The 17947-nt window shown below is 48.1% G+C and overlaps 1 protein-coding gene across 1 annotated transcript; it reads right to left on the bottom strand.

The window, feature by feature from the left end:
* Window positions 1–699: 699 nt before the first annotated feature.
* Window positions 700–17274, bottom strand: nup98 (nucleoporin 98 and 96 precursor). Its single transcript, XM_053441278.1, has 35 exons — window positions 17130–17274; window positions 15467–15581; window positions 14961–15056; window positions 14507–14692; window positions 13866–14011; window positions 13405–13512; window positions 12727–12907; window positions 12403–12566; window positions 12086–12223; window positions 11712–11844; window positions 11508–11600; window positions 10926–11069; window positions 10688–10821; window positions 10407–10594; window positions 10171–10287; window positions 9666–9846; window positions 9378–9477; window positions 8791–8904; window positions 8479–8617; window positions 8204–8381; window positions 7955–8116; window positions 6128–6361; window positions 5921–6053; window positions 5589–5830; window positions 5188–5372; window positions 4850–5109; window positions 4445–4720; window positions 4189–4346; window positions 3874–4014; window positions 3611–3765; window positions 3267–3488; window positions 2805–3046; window positions 2572–2726; window positions 2242–2353; window positions 700–1187 (listed from the first exon to the last, which is right to left on the bottom strand). The coding sequence occupies exons 2-35, from the start codon at window positions 15543–15545 to the stop codon at window positions 988–990; spliced, it is 5496 nt and encodes a 1831-aa protein (XP_053297253.1). The 5' UTR covers window positions 15546–15581; window positions 17130–17274; the 3' UTR covers window positions 700–987.
* Window positions 17275–17947: the final 673 nt, after the last annotated feature.

Below are 17947 nucleotides of genomic sequence, written 5' to 3' on the forward strand. Positions count from 1 at the left end.
ATGAAGTTGCTTTGAACCGGTTTAATATTCAAGTCTGTAATTTTATTTCTGATACTTTAAGTACATTTAATGAAGCAAAAATACACTTAGATTAAAAATGAACAAACCATCTTTGATTCTACTCAACTTTATTAAAAAATAAACAATCGGTAAACATGCACACACATTTTCTAGAGAACGAGAAACAGGGAAATTGATTTTTACTTTGGAAAAAAAGAAACAATTGGCAACAGAAAAGAAACAATCATATTGATCAGTGAAGAGTTGCCTCCAGTTTGATTCTCCAAAAATATAAAAAGTGTATTTAAACTCAGTCTGCTATTGAGCAAAACTCTTCACTGAATAAATTGTTTTTCACTTTCACACTGAAAACGCAAAGATCTACAAAAATAGATGTCAGACATTTTTCACTCCACACGTGGACGTCGCCGCTCGTCCACCATCTTTATTCACATATCAACACAAACAGACGCTGCTGCCTCGATGCTAAGCTAACAGCTGCTGTCACTTATAAAACCACATCTTTGAAAGATGATCTGTGAGGCGGAGCCTGTTTGGGTCAGAGGTCAAACGAGTGATTCAGAGCTACCACGTGTTCCTGGAAACAAAGATCAGCTGATCAAACGAGCCAATCGAGGTTCACCTCGTCTTCACTGGTCAGTTTGTTACCAAGTTTCTGATTAACGTCACACAAATCGTTGGAAAATATCTTTAGTTCCACAAATGAAGACTGAGAAGTGGACATTTAACCAGAAATTTGAAACCAAATAGGAAGTTTCCACCGATTAAAATGTGAAAAAGCTCAGACTCATTTCCTGTTGTTGTTTCAAACACTTCCTGTTTCGTGACCAATCAGCGGAGCTTAGTTTTTTTCCTGCTAGAGAAACTGAAGCAGCTCAAACAGACGACGTCGAGGAACCGATGAACCGATTGTCTCTGCGTCGTCAGGACGTCGGCCATGACAGTCTCTGCTCTCGTTCTGCGCTCTCATTGGCTGATGATGAGCTGCCGAAGGTAGGACTGCGTGAGGCCTCGCAGCTCCTCCAGCGTGTAGTCCTCCGGCATCGGCAGGCGGGTGATGTGTGGCGCCAGCTGGGCGAGCGGGATGCCGAGGGAGTCGGACGCCGAGTCGCCCTGCTGCAGACTCAGCACCGCACGCAGGATGTTGGACACACGCTTCGCCATTTCTGCACAGGGAGAGAGAGGGAGCAGCGAGGAGGGAGGAGAAGGGAGGGAGGGAGGGAGAGGGAGGGAGAGAGGAGGGAGGAGGGAGGGAGAGGGAGGGAGAGAGGAGGAAGGAGAGAGAGGGAGCAGCGAGGAGGGAGGGATGAGGAGGAGGGAGAGGGAGGGAGAGAGGAGGAAGGAGGAAGGAGAAGGGAGGGAGAGGGAGCAGCGAGGAGGGAGGAGAAGGGAGGGAGAGGGAGGGAGAGAGGAGGAAGGAGAGAAAGGGAGCAGCGAGGAGGGAGGAGAAGGGAGGGAGGAGGAGGGAGAGAGGAGGAAGGAGGAAGGAGAAGGGAGGGAGAGGGAGCAGCGAGGAGGGAGGAGAAGGGAGGGAGGAGGAGGGAGAGAGGAGGAAGGAGGAAGGAGAAGGGAGGGAGAGGGAGCAGCGAGGAGGGAGGAGAAGGGAGGGAGAGGGAGGGAGAGAGGAGGAAGGAGAGAAAGGGAGCAGCGAGGAGGGAGGAGAGAGGAGGGAGAGAGGAGGAAGGAGAGAGAGGGAGCAGCGAGGAGAAGGGAGGGAGAGAGGGAGGAGGGAGGAGGAGGGAGGGAGAGGGAGGGAGAGGAGGAAGGAGAGAGAGGGAGAGAGGAGGGAGGGAGGAGGAGGGAGAGAGAGGGAGCAGCGAGGAGGGAGGAGAAGGGAGGGAGAGAGGGAGGAAGGAGAGAGAGGGAGCAGCGAGGAGAAGGGAGGGAGAGAGGGAGGAGGGAGGAGGAGGGAGGGAGAGGGAGGGAGAGGAGGAAGGAGAGAGAGGGAGAGAGGAGGGAGGGAGGAGGAGGGAGAGAGAGGGAGGATCAGTCCGAGCAGCAGCCTCTCCGTGGTAGAAATGTCGACGTCACATGTTCGACTGATCAGCTCATGAGGTTCTGCTCTGATGTCATCACCAGGAAGTGATGTCACACTGAATCAACAACATAACTTCAAACTTCTTCCACCTGTTCATCTAACTTCAGCCAATCAGGGGACAGATGTTGATTTGGAGTGAGAGCTGCTGCCTCGTCTAAACTGAATCATTGTGGAGCCCTCACCTGATTGGGCGAGCCGGTCTCTGGCCGTCCGGCAGGGCAGGAGTTCGATTCTGCCGCAGAGCGACGTCACGTCGGTGTACAGCCGCTCGAGCTCGTAACCAGCGTGTTCCATCTGAGGACCAGGACACTACTTTAGTGCCTCTACTCAGTTACTTTATTAAACTAGTTACTTTACTCATTAATAGACTGTCAGTGTTACAGTCAACACTTCCTGCACGTCACAATAAAAGTCCTACTGTATTTATATTTATGATTTACTTTGATATTTGATTTACATCTTTTATTATATATTTTTAACTTCTCTTAAGTGACAAACTCCCTGGAAAAAACCTGCTGGATGTCCTGCAGAGTCTTGATGACCCTGATGTAGTCCAGGTAAACCCTCCCCGCAGTGTCCCAGTCCTGGATGCTGGTGCTGTGTTCAGGGACCGCCAGCCCCTCCAGGAACTCCAGCAGGTAGTCGTGGTTGTCGTTGATGATGCAGTCTACAGGAAAAAGAATCAGCATTTAAAAAAAACATAAATTAAATAACTTAAAAACTCATTGGGGTCTTGAAGTCCGACCTGAAGCCAGGTGTTGGATCAGCAGCCGGTGACACTGGTTCCAGAATCCGGCCCGGTACAGATGCAGCGCCTCCTGGTGTCGGTTTGCGTCTCGGTGTGCTCGTGTGGCCTTGGCCTCGTGGATCCACTGCTCTGGGATCAGCAGTCTCTCCGTTAGGAAGCGCTCCCTCCGGACAGACTCGTCGGTCTCCTGCAGGGGGCAGTGGAGGGTCAACATCCCTCTGACGGCTCGTTCCCGCTGACTGGAGATGCAGAGAATCAGAGATATGAGTTATTAGTCTTCAGGGACGAGGAGGTTCAGAGAAACACGTCTCACTCTGCAGAACACTGAGGCTCCTGCAGGAAGAGCATCAGCTTCAGTCACGTGACACAAACAGTGAAGCAGCTCTTCACAGGAATCAAAAGGAACAAACTGAAACACCTGACATTGTGTGGACGTGGTTTAAGGAGCTGAGAACGTACGCGTGGTCGGGGATGTGCAGGAGGATGAAGACGGCCATGTGCCAGAGGCCGGCGCTCTCCAGCTGTGCGGCGTAGCTGGCGTGGAGGAGTCCCTGGCGTGAGGCGCTCAGGTGGCTGTAGTGCAGCGCCTGCAGGACGCCCCACAGGTGCCAGCTCAGACGGTAATCCAGACGCTCCCAGGTGACGGTGAGAGGATCCAGCAGCTGCTGCAGACTGTAGTGTCTGCAGGAGGACACACAGGACACTCAGGGTCTAAAGGACGTTTTACTCACATCAACCTGTGGATTCATTAACTCACTCTCAGGGTTTTATGAGCAAGCGTTTGTGCATCAGGACGTGTTTACCTGTCACTGTAGAGTTTGAGCAGGTGGAAACAGAGGTCGTACAGAGGTCGTTTGGACTCCTCCTCCTCCTCCTCCTCCTCCTCCATGTCCATCTTCTCCACCTCCAGGTAGGGAGGCAGGGGGGCACAGGCGTACTTACCCCCCTCACATGAGCCCTGCAGCAGGAATGAAGAAATGATGATCAGTGGAGGAAGGAGCAGGAAGTCTGGTTCTTTAAGTGTTTAACTTAACTACGTATAAAATGTAAAGAAACAGCAGCTGACCTGGAAGGCAGCTTCATATTTAGCGAGGGCATCGGCCATGGAGGCAGTCGGAGGCAACATGAACCAGAGGTGGACGGCCACGCAGCGTTTCCAGTCCAACTGGGAGCAGACGTTCACCACGGAGTCCGACGACTGCCACACCTGCAGGGACAACAGGAAACAGCTTCACACACCAGACTGAACCACACGCTGAAGGTCAAACAATCACCAACTGGCTCCATGTCCTCATCGCTTTGCTCTAATCTGAAACATGCCACTAGTTCAGTAAAGCTACTATTTCTGTTCTAACACGATCAAACTCAGAAGGTGTCGTACAGGTTTCCCTGCCAGAAGCGTGAAGATGCGAAGTCGTTCCTCTGGCAGGTAGCTGTCGGTCTGCATGCGGTTCCAGTCGGCGAGCTGAAGAGCCAGCAGCTCACGACAGTACTGAGAGCCCAGGGCCTGAGACAGCAGCAGGGACAACCGATGGTCGCCTGAAGACCAAGAGCACAACGGACATCGTGTTGAATTTGATCTCAAGTCTCCCGAGAGAGAAGAGTTAACAGAGCTAAATGTCTGGTTTGCTCCTCACCCTCCCGCTGTGCGACTCGACACGCCTCACTGATGCGGTTGCCCGTCAGGTAGCTGAAGATGGCCTCCGTGTGGCGACCCTTCCCGGCCAGAGCCACCTCCTCCTCCACCCTGCAGGTGGCGCCACGGGACAGCCAGGCAGAGAAGGTCCGCCGTCTCTCCAACTGCTGCTCGTAGTCACTTTGCGTCTCGATGTCTGGCTCTTGGTCGGCGGGGCCCAGCCGGCCCCAAAGAGCCTCACACAGGGTCCACACCTCGGCCCAGTGGCCCAGGAGAGCTGGAGGTCAGAGGTCAGAGGGTCAAATGTGGAGAAGCGACATCATCAGAACTGGATCTTTTCCAATCAAACACAGCTCCACTCTTATTTTGAAATTCTGTCTAAACACAAAGTGACTGTTTGTCTTACGGTCTGCGTCCCCCTGCGTGTCCTTCAGCTCTGTGATCCACTTGGCGTATTCGTGCAGCGCTGCCACTCCAGTCTGTGGTCGCACCAGAGGGCAGGGGGAGGAGTCTGTGGTGCTGATGGTGCTGTGCTCCAGGCAGATCTCCAGGGGGCGCTGCAGCACTGTCTGGCTCTCTTCATCCTCTCCCTCCCCGGTCTTCGTCACCTGAGGCTCCAGACCGACCAGCTGCTCCAGCGTCACTTTGTAGGGGCTTTCCACGAGTCTGCAGGAGACCATAAGAACCACGTTCAATTTTCCTTTAGAGAAAAACATCATAAATTGTATTTGTTTTCTGTCTTACGGTTTATTCCTGGCAGGTTTGGGTAGGAAGCTGAAGTCGGTCTTGGAGCTCAGGTCTCTGTGGTCGAGCTGTTTAGAGCCCGGTGAGCTGAGCCGTGCTCCACAGTGCGCCAGCATCCAGCCAGGACCCCAACCCACACGAAAGGACCGGCCCTTGAACAGCCCGACATCCATCAGCAAAGCTCCCTGGGAAACGAACCCACTCATTAGTGTTACAGTGTTCTCTTTATATGTTGTATTGTTTTTCAGTGTCACCACTGGAGGCAGTAACGTTCAGCTTTACGAGCCGGGAGGAGGCTTGACCCTCTGTCAACAGTTGTGTAGTATGAACTCACAACTGCAAGACTCCCGACATCTGACAGGAAGTTGTGTAGTGTGAACAGATTAATAAAACACACCAACCTTCCCCAAAGTGACCGACTCTTCGAGAGGGACGGGGCCGCCCAGGCGCCGCACGCCAACCGTCCTGATGGACGGCTCTGGAGTTCGGGGGGGCAGTAGGAAGGAGGGACCCTGTGCTGCCCAGTGTAATGAGCGGGGGTTGTCGCCCAACGTCGAGGACGCCCGGGACCGAGGAGGCTGAGGAGAGTCTGAGAGCTGAGAGAGGAGGCCGGAGGTAAAACGAGCCTGAAGAAGACCCCCCACTGGGAGAGAGAGATCAACATTGTTTTACCCTCATGAAATAACAACTTGCAGTGAACCAATAAGTTTATCGACCCCGGACAGTTCTGTACCAGAGGTCCGGCTCTGAGCTCCGGGCAGAACGATGCGAGGGGACGAGACCTCAGTGGAAACTTTCATCGCTGCTCGGCCCTGGAACAAATCGCTCTCCTCCTCGTCCTCAGCGAACAGGGAGGCCTTCATGATCTGCAGAGAGAACAAAGCTCCACGTTCATTCTGGTGACGTGATGGACTTCCTGTCCGTGGACTGTGGTCTCTACCTGGAGCGTGTGCGGGTTGATGCCCAACGTTGACGCGATGTGGCTGGAGGCAGAGATACCATCGAGCTCAGCAGAGGTCAAACCTCCGAGCTTCCTGCATGTCGTGTCCGTCTCCCCGGGCAGGTCGCTGTCCTCCTCCACTCCCAGCATGCTCTCTGTCGGGAAGCTCTGGGTGATGTCGGCCATGTCGCTGTCCAGCTCCGCCACGCCACTGGGAGGATCCACCACAGTGGACTGAAGAAAGAGGCAAACATTGATCATGATGGAGCCGACTCGTGGCTCCGGAGAGTGAGAGGATAAATCGCATGAACCAAATCAAAACACTGAAGGAGTTCCTCCTCTGAAAATTTATTAAAAACCAAACTGGAAGTTTTTAGGTTTAAAGAAATTTGACCACATCAGATTTTTATCATCGTTTGTTGTTCTTCAAACAAACTTTACAAACCAAAGATTCAAAATCATTTTCGATCACTTTATTTCCTGTTAGATGAAAAACAGTTTGTCACTTGACTTGAAGCAGGTTTGAGATTCCTGCTGAAGAAGTTCTTATAAAATCATTTCAAACCATGAGCTCATTTTAATACATCACAATAAAAACATCAAAGACTCTCAGGGTGGTTTGTTCATTTTGCTTATTGCAGTGTTTGTTTTTACAATTGACCTGGAAACCAGTTTCCTCATATCAAACCAACACTGTCCAGAACCAGTTCAGTTCCTGGATCACGTTTAGTTTTCGTCATGACAATCATCAGGTTTGACTGCGGCTGTAACGATTCTCCAACAGACACTGAAATCACAGTCCAAACATCTGCGGCTCCAAATGTCCAAGATTTAATAAAACCCACAAATCTCTCTTCTTCCCCCCCCCCGCTTCTTCTGAAACACCCACTACAGCCCCCCCCCCCCCCTCAAAAAGAAAGAATGAGGATTAGGAGATTGGTTTCAGCCCGAGCTTTAAGAGAAGAGGCTTGAATGCATGTTGCGTTACAGAGACCATAGTAAAAATAACCTTATTTTATATTTCGTATAAAATTTGTCTGTCTATAAAGATTTTTTACTCAAATCCCTAAAATGTTTATGATTTCAAGGAGTCGTGAAATAACAGAACTGTTGTTTCCTGCTAAGTGAGATGACGTCGTGTTCTCAAACTGATCATTATAATATAATAACATTTATTTATAAAGCATTTTTATAGCATAAAATCCAGCTTAATAGATTAATATGTGAAACTGATCGATCGCTGCTCGTGACCTCAAATGAACCCAACACGAACAAGAATTCAACCTTAGACCAAATCGAGACGTGACAGCTCCCGAAAAATAAAGACTACTCTTCTGGATCGCCCCCTGATGGCCGGCTGCAGTAGTGTTCATAAACTCCTCCATGTTAACAGTTGGGACCAATCTAAAATAATCCAAGTCGATAAATAAATGTTTGTAAAGATGTCTCTTTCATTTCAGGTCGTTCTTATCTCGATGTTTGTTCAAGTGTTTCTAATCAGTTTGGTTTGAATGGCTAATTTTATGATATTATTATTATGATATAACAGACTGAGACGTTATGATTGACAGCTGACACTGAATGAGGATTGGTTGAGTGCATCTATGGACGGGACCTTGATACCACGGCTTCCCAATCACTACTGCACGATGTCCAGTGTCAAGTGGCAGCAGTCATGTGACCCGAGAGGAGCGGGTAACAACAAAAAAAACATCCAGAGAACTTCCGATTCTGAATGAAATCATAGTTTTAGTGAAATGTTCCTTTTATCACTGCGGATGGCGACGACAAAGGATGAACTGTGTGGATGGGCGCAGGCTGCTCTACCTGAGCCTGTGGCGCCACCTGGTGCTGGGAGGGCGGAGGTTGCTGCTGCAGCTTGGATGGAGGAGGTGACATCATGGTCTTCAACTTTTTGGGGTCGGTTTTCAGAGGGACGTCCTCGTCCTCGTCAGAATCCTGGAGGCCGTACTTGGAGAAGTGGGCCACCTGAGAGAGGAGGGGGAGGAGTCTGTTACACCTGAGAATCACCTGAATCATGTGATTCGCTCTGATGACCTCCAGACAGGCACTGACCTCGAACACCCAGGACCCCGTCTCAGTTCTGTACTCCAGGAAACGCGCTCCCTGTTTGCGCGAGGCTTTCTCCAGCCGACCCTCGTAGTTCATGTCGGCCAGACGCTCGGGGCTCCTGATCTGAGTACAGGTCGTTTTGTCATTTGGCCAAACGCCATCCAGGGTGACCTCGGCTCGTCTACGCACAAAGTGACGACATGAGATGAGGACTTGAGCTCAATGACCCCTCCCCCCGCCAGACACCACCCCACACAGCAGAAGGATTTTAGACTAACCTGTTGAGCCCCTCCCCCTCCAGCGGCTTGTTTTTGTCATCCGGGTACACGATGACCTCCTTGCGTCTGAAGTGGACGATCTCGTCGAGGCTCAGCCCACTCACGTTCACCTCACCGGGGAAGAAGATGGAGCCATAACCTGTGAGGGCCAATCAGCAGGGTGGTGAGACGCCGGGCCAATAAGAGGCCGTGTGATACAAGTGGCTGAGTTTGACTGAAGCGTGTTAGCGTGTCAAATGAAATCAAACAATGACATGAGGAGATTTTATCTTTAACATTAGCTGAGCTCAGTTCATCCAGTGTTAACTTTACCTTTCCTGCCGATGGTAAAGTTTTCCACCAAACACTCTCCGTGCTCGTCCGTCATGTCAGCCAGGTCCTTCATGGAGGGGATGGTGTAGTAACCCACACGGTTGAGGACGATGCCTGAACAACAGGAAACAGAATCTGTCTGAGAGGAGTTCCCCCAGTGATCACGTCCCACTGGTTTGTACTCAGGACAATGGTCCACACTGAATTCACGGTTGGGTAGATTTGTTTCCCTCATGCTCTGCTTCAGCTCATTAACACAGCTGCTACCTGCTTAGTGCCCCCTAGTGTCTAATAATATAAATGCAATTAATATCCTTAATAGCAGGAAGTTGCTTATTTGAAAAAGCAGCACATTACATGTCATTTAGCGGAGGCTGACCAATGAGGGGCCATTCAAAGTTTAACATCTTTCCCAACGACACTTTGTCACGGGCTGGGATTCAAACCCGTTAGGCCTCCATCCCGAATCACAATATATCAAACTAATGAAATAGATCCTACTCATAAAGAGAGAAGCACTTTTCTCAGACATCTATAGAAACTACCGGTGGAGCTGCCCCCTGCTGGTAGTCTGTGGTGCGTCTAACCTGCTGGATGAGGAGACTGTTGAATTTCCTGTTGCTCGTCCTCTCTCTCCTCCTGCAGAGACTCCTCCCCCAGAGACGCCAACACGTCCTCACTGCTCAGCTGAGTATCCACACACAGGAACATATGTTATCATTTGACTTTCAACACAATGAACAAATATTTAATCTGTGACAGTTAAATTCAAACTGAAAGAAAATGATTTTTATTAACTAAGTTAGTTGGTCTGTGTTAGAAATGTTAAAATCAGTAATGATAATGTGTAAGCTTCCAGGAGTGAAGCCGCTGACCTCCAGGCCGTTCCTCGCCGCTTTGTGCATGTTCAGGTCACTGATGGTGTCCTGCAGGCTGGTCTGGGCGCGGCCCTGTGGGATGGGCTTGGCGATGGGGTTAACGTAGAACTGGGTGACCTCCGGGTCATCGTCTGCCTGGCTGCCAGTGCCCCCCAGCTCCTCCTCCTCCTCCATGAGGCTACAGACAGAACCACAGGAGATTAAATACAACAACAAGCTCAAGAGTTAATAAAGATAAAGTCTCAAGCTTGTGGGCAATTTGAGATGGAACCATTTCAACTACCTGCTATCATTGAGCATATCTAAAGTGACAGATTATTTCATACCACCCGTAGCACCATATTTATATCTGGACCTATCACTTGATTCATCCTCTGAACCAACAACTTCTCTATGAGACTTTAAGGAAGTTTTCACCCTGATTGACGGTTTCATATTGAATCAGACGAAGGTCTTTGATAACCACAAGCTCCTGAAGCAGCTGTAACTGATGCGTGATCACCTGTGTCCGTTCTGTGGATACTCGGGGGGGGAAGCGAGGTCGTCTGTCTCCGTCTCCGGCTGACTGCTGTACTGACTGCTGTTCAGGTTCTTCAACACAAGTTTCTTTATACTCTTTCTGTGGACAACACACACACACAGGTTTGTAGTGAGGCTCCACGCTGATCCAAACACCTGTAGCCTCCCACCAGTAAGGACCACATTCTCACATGTGACCAAGGCATCAGAACAGGGTACCTGGGCACGAAGGCTCCGTTGGTGAGCGAGGGCTCGTCATCATCAAGGCCGTCGAAGAGCTGCGACTTGGAGGAGCCGGCTGACGTCAGCGATTTAGGGCGGACCCTGGTCGCAGGTCGAGGGGTCAGCTTGTAGTGGGTGGGTGTGGTCAGAGCCTTCTGGGCCGTGGGATTGGTTGGTTTCAGACGCTATGAAAAGAAAAAGAGGAGATGATGTGAATTTGTTTCAATCCGCAGAGCGACAAAAGAGCAGCAGCTTGTGTAACTTCAGGAGAAGCTCACCTCCTCTTTCTTCTTGGGGTCGGACAGCGGGTTCCTGAACAGCGGCGAGTCTCCGTACGGTGAATACGCCAGAACGCTGAGCTGCTGCTGCAGCATGGCCTGCTGAGCCGCCGCTGCGCTGGGATCAGTGAGCGCTGCAGAAAAGAAAAAACAACCAGATCACACACCACCATCACCAACAGTAAGAACTCAGTATAAACACCAGAGTAAGAGTCAGAATGTATTTAGTCTGTCTCACCGACTGGTTGCTGTGGAGCTCCGAATCCCATCGTGCTGGTTCCACTGTTGAACGCTGTCGTTCCGAATGATCCCATGGTTCCCAGCGTGGTTCCCAGTTTGTTCTGGTTGTTTCCGAACAGAGACGTCTGTCCTGGTCCTACTGCTGAACACACACAGATGTGTTACAATAACGTTTGTGAGTCTGAAACCTGCACTTTGTTTCAAGATAAATGATAAAAGTAGATTGTGTTATAAAGAAATTAAGAAAATAAGACATCTGAAATGTTTTTCATTCATGAACAAAGATTTCTAAATATAGAAACATAAAGTAAATCACTTAACTCAGTAAGTTATTATACATATAAAACATCTTTCTCTGCTCCTCTCCTGCCACCACACGTTATCAACTCATATCACCAACTTCCATCATGATGAGGTAGAAGACTTCTTTAGAACGATTTAAAGATAATTGTGCAAACAATAATCTCTCACAGGCAGTTAGTCTGTTTTAAGACTAAATTTAAGATATTATTTCAATACACATTCTATGAGTAAGATCCTTGTTCTTCGTTTCATGTTGACTTCACGGTTTGTGTCTTACCTGCTCCAAAGCTGGTTCCCATTCCAGTGCCCAGTCCCCCAGTGGCCGGTTTGTTTCCAAACAGACTCCCTGCAGCCGGATTCGCTCCGAAACCTCCACCAACAAACAAGAGATCAGAGTTGATTGGTGTTGCAGCCATGGTCACCCTCAGATGAACGTCAATGCTTCTTATCTTGCTGTGTTGTCAACAAAGACCTCACTCACCAAAGGTAGAGGTGTTGGTTCCGGTTCCCAGCGTGAGAGCCGGCTTGTTGCCAAAGAGTCCAGTGCCGGTGCCGAAGGAGGGAGCGCTGGTGGTGGTGGTGCCGAATCCGGCCGTTTTATTACCGAATAAACTCTGCTGATGGAGACGAGACAGGAAGAGTGAAAACAAACATCTCTCTCTTTGTGCTCCACATCCTGAGACTATCAGGGACCTGACAAGTCACAGGAAGTGAGTCGCTCAAGTGGCCGACCCAGAAGTTATTGACATAACTGTCAGTTCAACAGAAACCGTTGATTCTGACCCAGACAAAGAAACATGCGTTATTGTCTCTTTCTGTTCTGACACTGACAATAATCCCTGGTTTACTTTGTACCTGTGTGCCAACGTTTCCAAACCCGGTGTTGGTTTGTCCAAACAGCCCAGTGCCCGCCCCGAAGCCTGCAGCCGTGCTGGTCTGAGCGGCGCCGAACAACCCGCCCGTCTGAGGCTGTGCCGTGCTCCCAAACAAACCCTGCAGTGCGGCAGAGACACCAGACATGTTCACACGTTCCCTCAGACAGAACAGTTTGAGGGTGAAGCAACAGCTGATGCTTGAAATATCATTATTAAAGTGATTTGCTTGTTTTTAAATGATTGCCGGATGGACGTTAAAGTATGAGAGAAGCTGCGTAAAGAAACTGAATGACTCACCATGGTGCTGGTGTTGGCCTGTCCCATGGTGTTGGTGTTACCGAAGGAGAAGCCGGTGTTCGGCGCGGTGGTCGTCTGACCGAACGGCTTGAAGAGGCTGGCGGCTGGTTGCTGTGCCGGCTGTGTGAACAGGCCGCTTGTGGGCGCACCGAACCCGGCGGGCGCTGCTAAAGACAAGACAAACACAGAGCGTCATTTCACCTGCTCTCATCTACACTAAGCTTCTTTGGTGACACTTTAAATCTTTTCTACAAATAAAATAGAAGCAGACACGAAGGGTTCTGATCCATGTGCTGAGACGCAGCGTCTGCGGTCATCACTCACCTGCTCCGAAGGTGCCTTTGTTCTGTCCGAAGGAGAAGCTGGTGTTGGGGGCCGTGGCACCAAACAGCCCAGTGGTGGCACTGGGCGCGGCCGCGGTCGCACTGAACAAGCTGCCTGTCGCTGCAGCCATCTGAGTGGTCGGTCCTTTCCTGCCCGCTGTGTAATCCTCAAACCTCAACTCCTGCAGAGAAACAGGAGACAACAAATCAGATCAACGGGTTCAGACATTTATCAAAATGTGTGTGGATGTTTGCGGATATGAAAACTTGTTTGACAGTGTAAACAAGGCCTGGAAAGAAGGGAATTCATGTTGATGTCTTATGTTAAAGATTTGTATTTTCTACATTCAAGTTCTATATTTGGTTGCATTTGTATTTTATTTATAATACAGTTTATGGGTAAAAAGTAAAATATCAAACCCCAATTACACTTTTTGTGTTTGAGAACGTCATCTCAGGAATCATGAATACATTTTAAATGCATAAATATTGGTATTATGAAAGTTATTAGCCCCTAATATCAATATCGGCACAAATAGTTACTCAAACAAATCGCTTGAACCAATTAACAGATTATCCATTTGATGGTATTCTCTGAATCCTCCATGGACATTAACAGGAGAGTTCCGTCAAATCAAACCTGTCAAACCAAGCGAGTGGTGTCGACCTTCAGACTCACCTCCAGGGATTTGTTCTCGTACTCCTTCATGGCCGTGATGCACTGGTGTTTGGTGTTGATGCTCGTGGTCACACCAGCTTTCACCATCGTGTCATTTCCTATTGGAGGCTGAATGAGAACAAAGACCTGTTAACGCTCTGTTCACTCTTTTAAAAACAAGAAACACAGATTGTAAACTGTTAAACTTGTATTTCATTGTGAGGAAATTAACATCTGTAACTGCAGATTCCATTTGAAGCTACAAGTTAAATACTTTTGTTAATTCATAGTATAAAAAAAAGTCAGATCCTGGAAATGTTTCTCAATCATCTTTACATTTATTCGGGCCCTCATTCATTCTGGACTGTCTCATAAATTCTTGCCTTGTTTTTCCAACGTGAACACAAACGATTAAGTTTGTGCTACAAACCAGAGTCACAGGACCAGAGCAGGTTCCTTCTTGTCGCATCAGATTTACTCACATTGAATTTCACGGTTGTTCCCGGCTGCTGTGCCGCGGGGAACCCGGCGCCTCCTCCGAACAGAGAGCTCGTTCCACCGAACGGGTTGGAGGCGGTGTTGGTGGATCCGAAGAGCCCGGCGCCGCTGCTGGTGCTGGTCCCGAAGCCTGGACGACAGAAGAGAGGCCAGATTAACTTATCCACAAGTCAACTGGACATTAAACCCGTCGGCTGTTCTCTGATGATTTATTAGCAGAATCTTTTATCTGCAACACTTCAGGCAGGTAGACGCTGCATTAGTGCGTCAGTCTGTGAAAACCCTGTGTTCCTGAGCAGCACAACGGAAACTGGACTCGCTTGAGGCTCCTGAAGACTTTACCTCTCGTCTTCTTCAGTTCAGACTGAACAGAGAAACTGGTCTGGTTTTATTCAGGTAAAATACTAATTAATCATGAAATGCACCATGGGTATAAAGGAACAGGAAACATTGGATGAATTGAACTATTTAAAAAGGTCAAACTTTTAAACAGCAAGAATCTCTGTTGCTTTTTAGTTTCTGAATTTCATCTGTCGAGTGAGCAGGTTGTCATGACGTTTTCATCTTAATAAATAAAATCTCCCTTTAAGAAAAAAGGTGTGAATCGTTCACCGCAGTGACTCACTTCCAAAAGAGGTGGGTTTGTTGGCACTGAAGGCATTACTCTGCTGGGAGAAGAGTCCGGTGCTGGTGCCGGTTCCCGTGTTGCCAAACAAGCTGGTGGAGGTTCCGCTCGCGGCACCGAAGCCGAAGCCGGTGCTCGGCGCGGAAGTCGCTGGTTGAGTGAACGTACTGGATCCAAACAGACCGCCTGGGGGGGGGGAGACAGGAGCAGATTCAAGTTCATCTACACGTCTTTAAACGAAGTTCTACACTTTAAAACTTTTTTGTGCAGAACATTTCAACAAATAGTCTTCAGGAGTTGTTCAAGTGTAAATCCACAACTGGGCCCAGTTGAGTTTAACTCAGTTCAGACCAAACTGGGAATCTTCAGATAAACTTCAACGAGGCAACACAAAGCACTTTACATAAAGAAATGTAACTGAAACGTGGAGAAAATGAGACAAGAGCTGACAAACCAGGTTTATTCTGTGTGGAACCAAACAGTCCTCCAGTGTTGGTGGTCGTCCCGAACGTAGAAGCCCCAAATCCTCCTGCCGCCCCAAAGCCTGTGTCTGCAGATAAACAGTTCACGCGACGGTTTGACACGACACTGAGTGACGCTTTAAATCACCGGAAATAAAACAGAAGCTTTCTCCCACTGTTCCCACAGGTAGAGCTGAGAGCAAATTCACATCACCATGACTTGTTTGTTGGGGTTTTTCTGTTTGTGAATCAGACTTCCCTGATTGAAATAAACACCCACCTCCGTTAATCCCACATATTTTATAATTACAGTTATTCAGACAATTATCTGATTTTGTAAGCAACGTGCGTTTTTGGTTTGGTCGATTTGGTGTTTTTGGTACCTATGCTTAACAGCTTCATGTGGAAACCATCATTTAGATGGCCTGTGAGAAAGCGCTCCACCTAAGGCTGCTGTGGGTTGGAATTAAATCAAGTTATTAGAAATAAGCAAACTTACTTTGTTGTCCGAAGGTGGAAGAGTTGCCGAATCCCCCCGTTCCTCCACCGAAGGGAGTCCCGAATGACTTGTTGAACATCTTGCCCGGTTAACAGGACGGCACGAAGTCTTCTGCCTGGAGACAAACATGAACTTTATTCTCCTGCAGCCTCCTGGTAAAATGTCTGTGAGAGGTCAGAGTGAGTCCAGGTGAGAAAACAGCCGGACAAGGTGTGGAAGCTTCCCAGTGAGCGAGTGGACGCGTTCTCCAAACACTTGTTACAGTTTAAAATGAAAAACGGACAAAGATATATCAGACCATAATGCACAAAAAATACTTTTTTTAAAGTTTAAATTAAATACACTGAACTAGTTTGTTTAGCTTTGAACAGTTTCAAAAGATATTTGCATCAAAAACCAAAACTCAAACTCTTCTGATCTCATAAACTAAATAATCTCAATGCGCCCTTCACTTTTAAATAAACAAGTCTTTAAGGAATTTGTTTGCATTGAAGTAGAAGTAACATGGAAGTACTTGAGTAAAGTACAAATACCTCAGACCTGAACAAAGGCAAGTGTGTTAATAACGTGTCGGAGCACCGGGATCATCGTCACCGAATCAAGAGGAAATCAGACACGTGAAGTTTGAACACGTCTCAGATCAAAGGAGAAGTTCGGATCTGAGTCGTTACCGGACTCCACGTGTAGCGAGCTGTGTCACAATATACACACAAACGGGTGGTCCACTTTAACTGGTGATATGTTGTCTTAATCACAGATGTTGATGGTCGGCTGCAGATTCGTCCTTTTCACAAACCGTGTGTGTGTGAAATAAACTTCACACAAAACTCCATCACGAGTTACTGTGACGTGTCTGCGTCACGTTGACACAACAATATCAAATAATCGATCTCTAATAAAAAACTTGAAAAGGATTGGAAACGACGTGATGAAGTGAATTAGCTTCAGATTCGCCTCGTCACACACGTCATGTTGACAACACACTTCAGACAGAGCATCTGTTGATTACACACAATCACTAGCATTACACAAACCACGACAGACAGGTCACCAGAGAACTGGAGCTCATCCTGGAGAACATCCAGCTGAGGTCATCATGAGGTCATCATGAGGTCACAGGCCAGAAGCTAATTCCCTTCATCACGTCCTCTCCGTTCCGGGTCACGTTTTTTATACGATTATTAGATATTGTTGTTTTAATGTGACGCGGACACGTCACATTAACACGTGATGGGGGTTCGCTTGATCAAACGAGACCTTCAGCAGATCACCGCACCGCACACACAGTTTGTGAAGAGGACGAATCAGCGAGCGACCATCAACGTTTGGAATAAAGACATCACCAGTTAAAGTGGAACTCCGGCAGCAAAACCATTTCCGCTCCTGCTAACAAAACGTTAGCTCCGCAAACACAACTCACAACCCGAGCCATTAGTCACACAACTCCTGCCTCTCACACACACAGTGAACATGTATATACACGCAGGCACGCACGCACACAATGAGCCTATTATCGGACACTCACCGCCGCTCTGACACTGTTCAAAGTTACCCGCTGTCAGGCTAACGTTAGCCTGCTAGCTCCGCCGCTAGCTAGGTAGCACAGCTCGGCGGACGAGCAGCGCACACGTAACGAACCACAGCTGCTGCCTCGCTCCTTTACCTCCAGCGGTGAACGCGACGCGGTGTCTGCGCTGAAACTTCAAACACTGACGCGTTTTAACGGAACATCGGGATCATCTGAAGCTTCGAGTCAACGAGGGAAAACCGTCTGCGCACTGTCTGACGTCACACTGCCTCTTCTTCTACGTTTCAAAGCAGCTGGTGTCCACTGAGACTCACTACTGCCACCTCCTGGATGTCACAGCGTCCGACACTCTTGATCACACCTTTATTTTATAAACTTTATTCACATTGTACTTCATTTTGGAACAAAATCTAAAAGTAAAAAACACGAACAAGGTTAAAAAAACTAAACTAAAAGACTGTATGTGCATAAAAAATTAACAAGTACCAACTGTAATAGAGCCTAATTCTTTCTTCTCACTTCTCTCACAACTAATTCTCAAAATGTCAAAAGCTCATTAATTTACTCCGTGTATTTTATTACGGAGATGATGATACATAAAAAGTTTAAAAACAGGATTACATAAAAAGCCCGGAGTGGGGCACGGCACAGGGTACTTGGTAAACTTTGAGTCCACATCAAGGATTGTTTCTCACTTTCCTTAACAAAGTGAGAAAAGAGTTCAACATTTTCACAGATTTCTCTGAGAACAAATCATATTTATGGCGATGATATTTATGTTTGTGTAATCTGGTGCAGATCTGAATACAAACCTTTAGCTAGTGAATTTAAATGTGGTTTTAAAAGGAGTCTGTCGGGCCGTGGCAGAGGAATGGGACATTCTCGGTTCTCATCATTCCTATCAATAATGTTAACATTTTACTTTGAAATTTTGCTTTTCATCAAAACTGAAA

This window comes from Pleuronectes platessa, chromosome 15 (assembly GCF_947347685.1).
Source record: "Pleuronectes platessa chromosome 15, fPlePla1.1, whole genome shotgun sequence".
NCBI lineage: Eukaryota > Metazoa > Chordata > Actinopteri > Pleuronectiformes > Pleuronectidae > Pleuronectes > Pleuronectes platessa.

What these genes read in the sequence shown, in the direction of transcription:
- nup98 (XM_053441278.1), bottom strand. Translation starts at nt 15,545, where the DNA reads ATGTTCAACAAGTCATTCGGGACTCCCTTCGGTGGAGGAACGGGGGGA. An exon ending in TCAACCCGCACACGCTCCAG is followed by an intron (nt 6,054 to 6,127) that starts GTAGAGACCACA and finishes TTCTCTCTGCAG; the next exon opens with ATCATGAAGGCCTCCCTGTT. An exon ending in GATCCAACACCTGGCTTCAG is followed by an intron (nt 2,727 to 2,804) that starts GTCGGACTTCAA and finishes TTTTTCCTGTAG; the next exon opens with ACTGCATCATCAACGACAAC.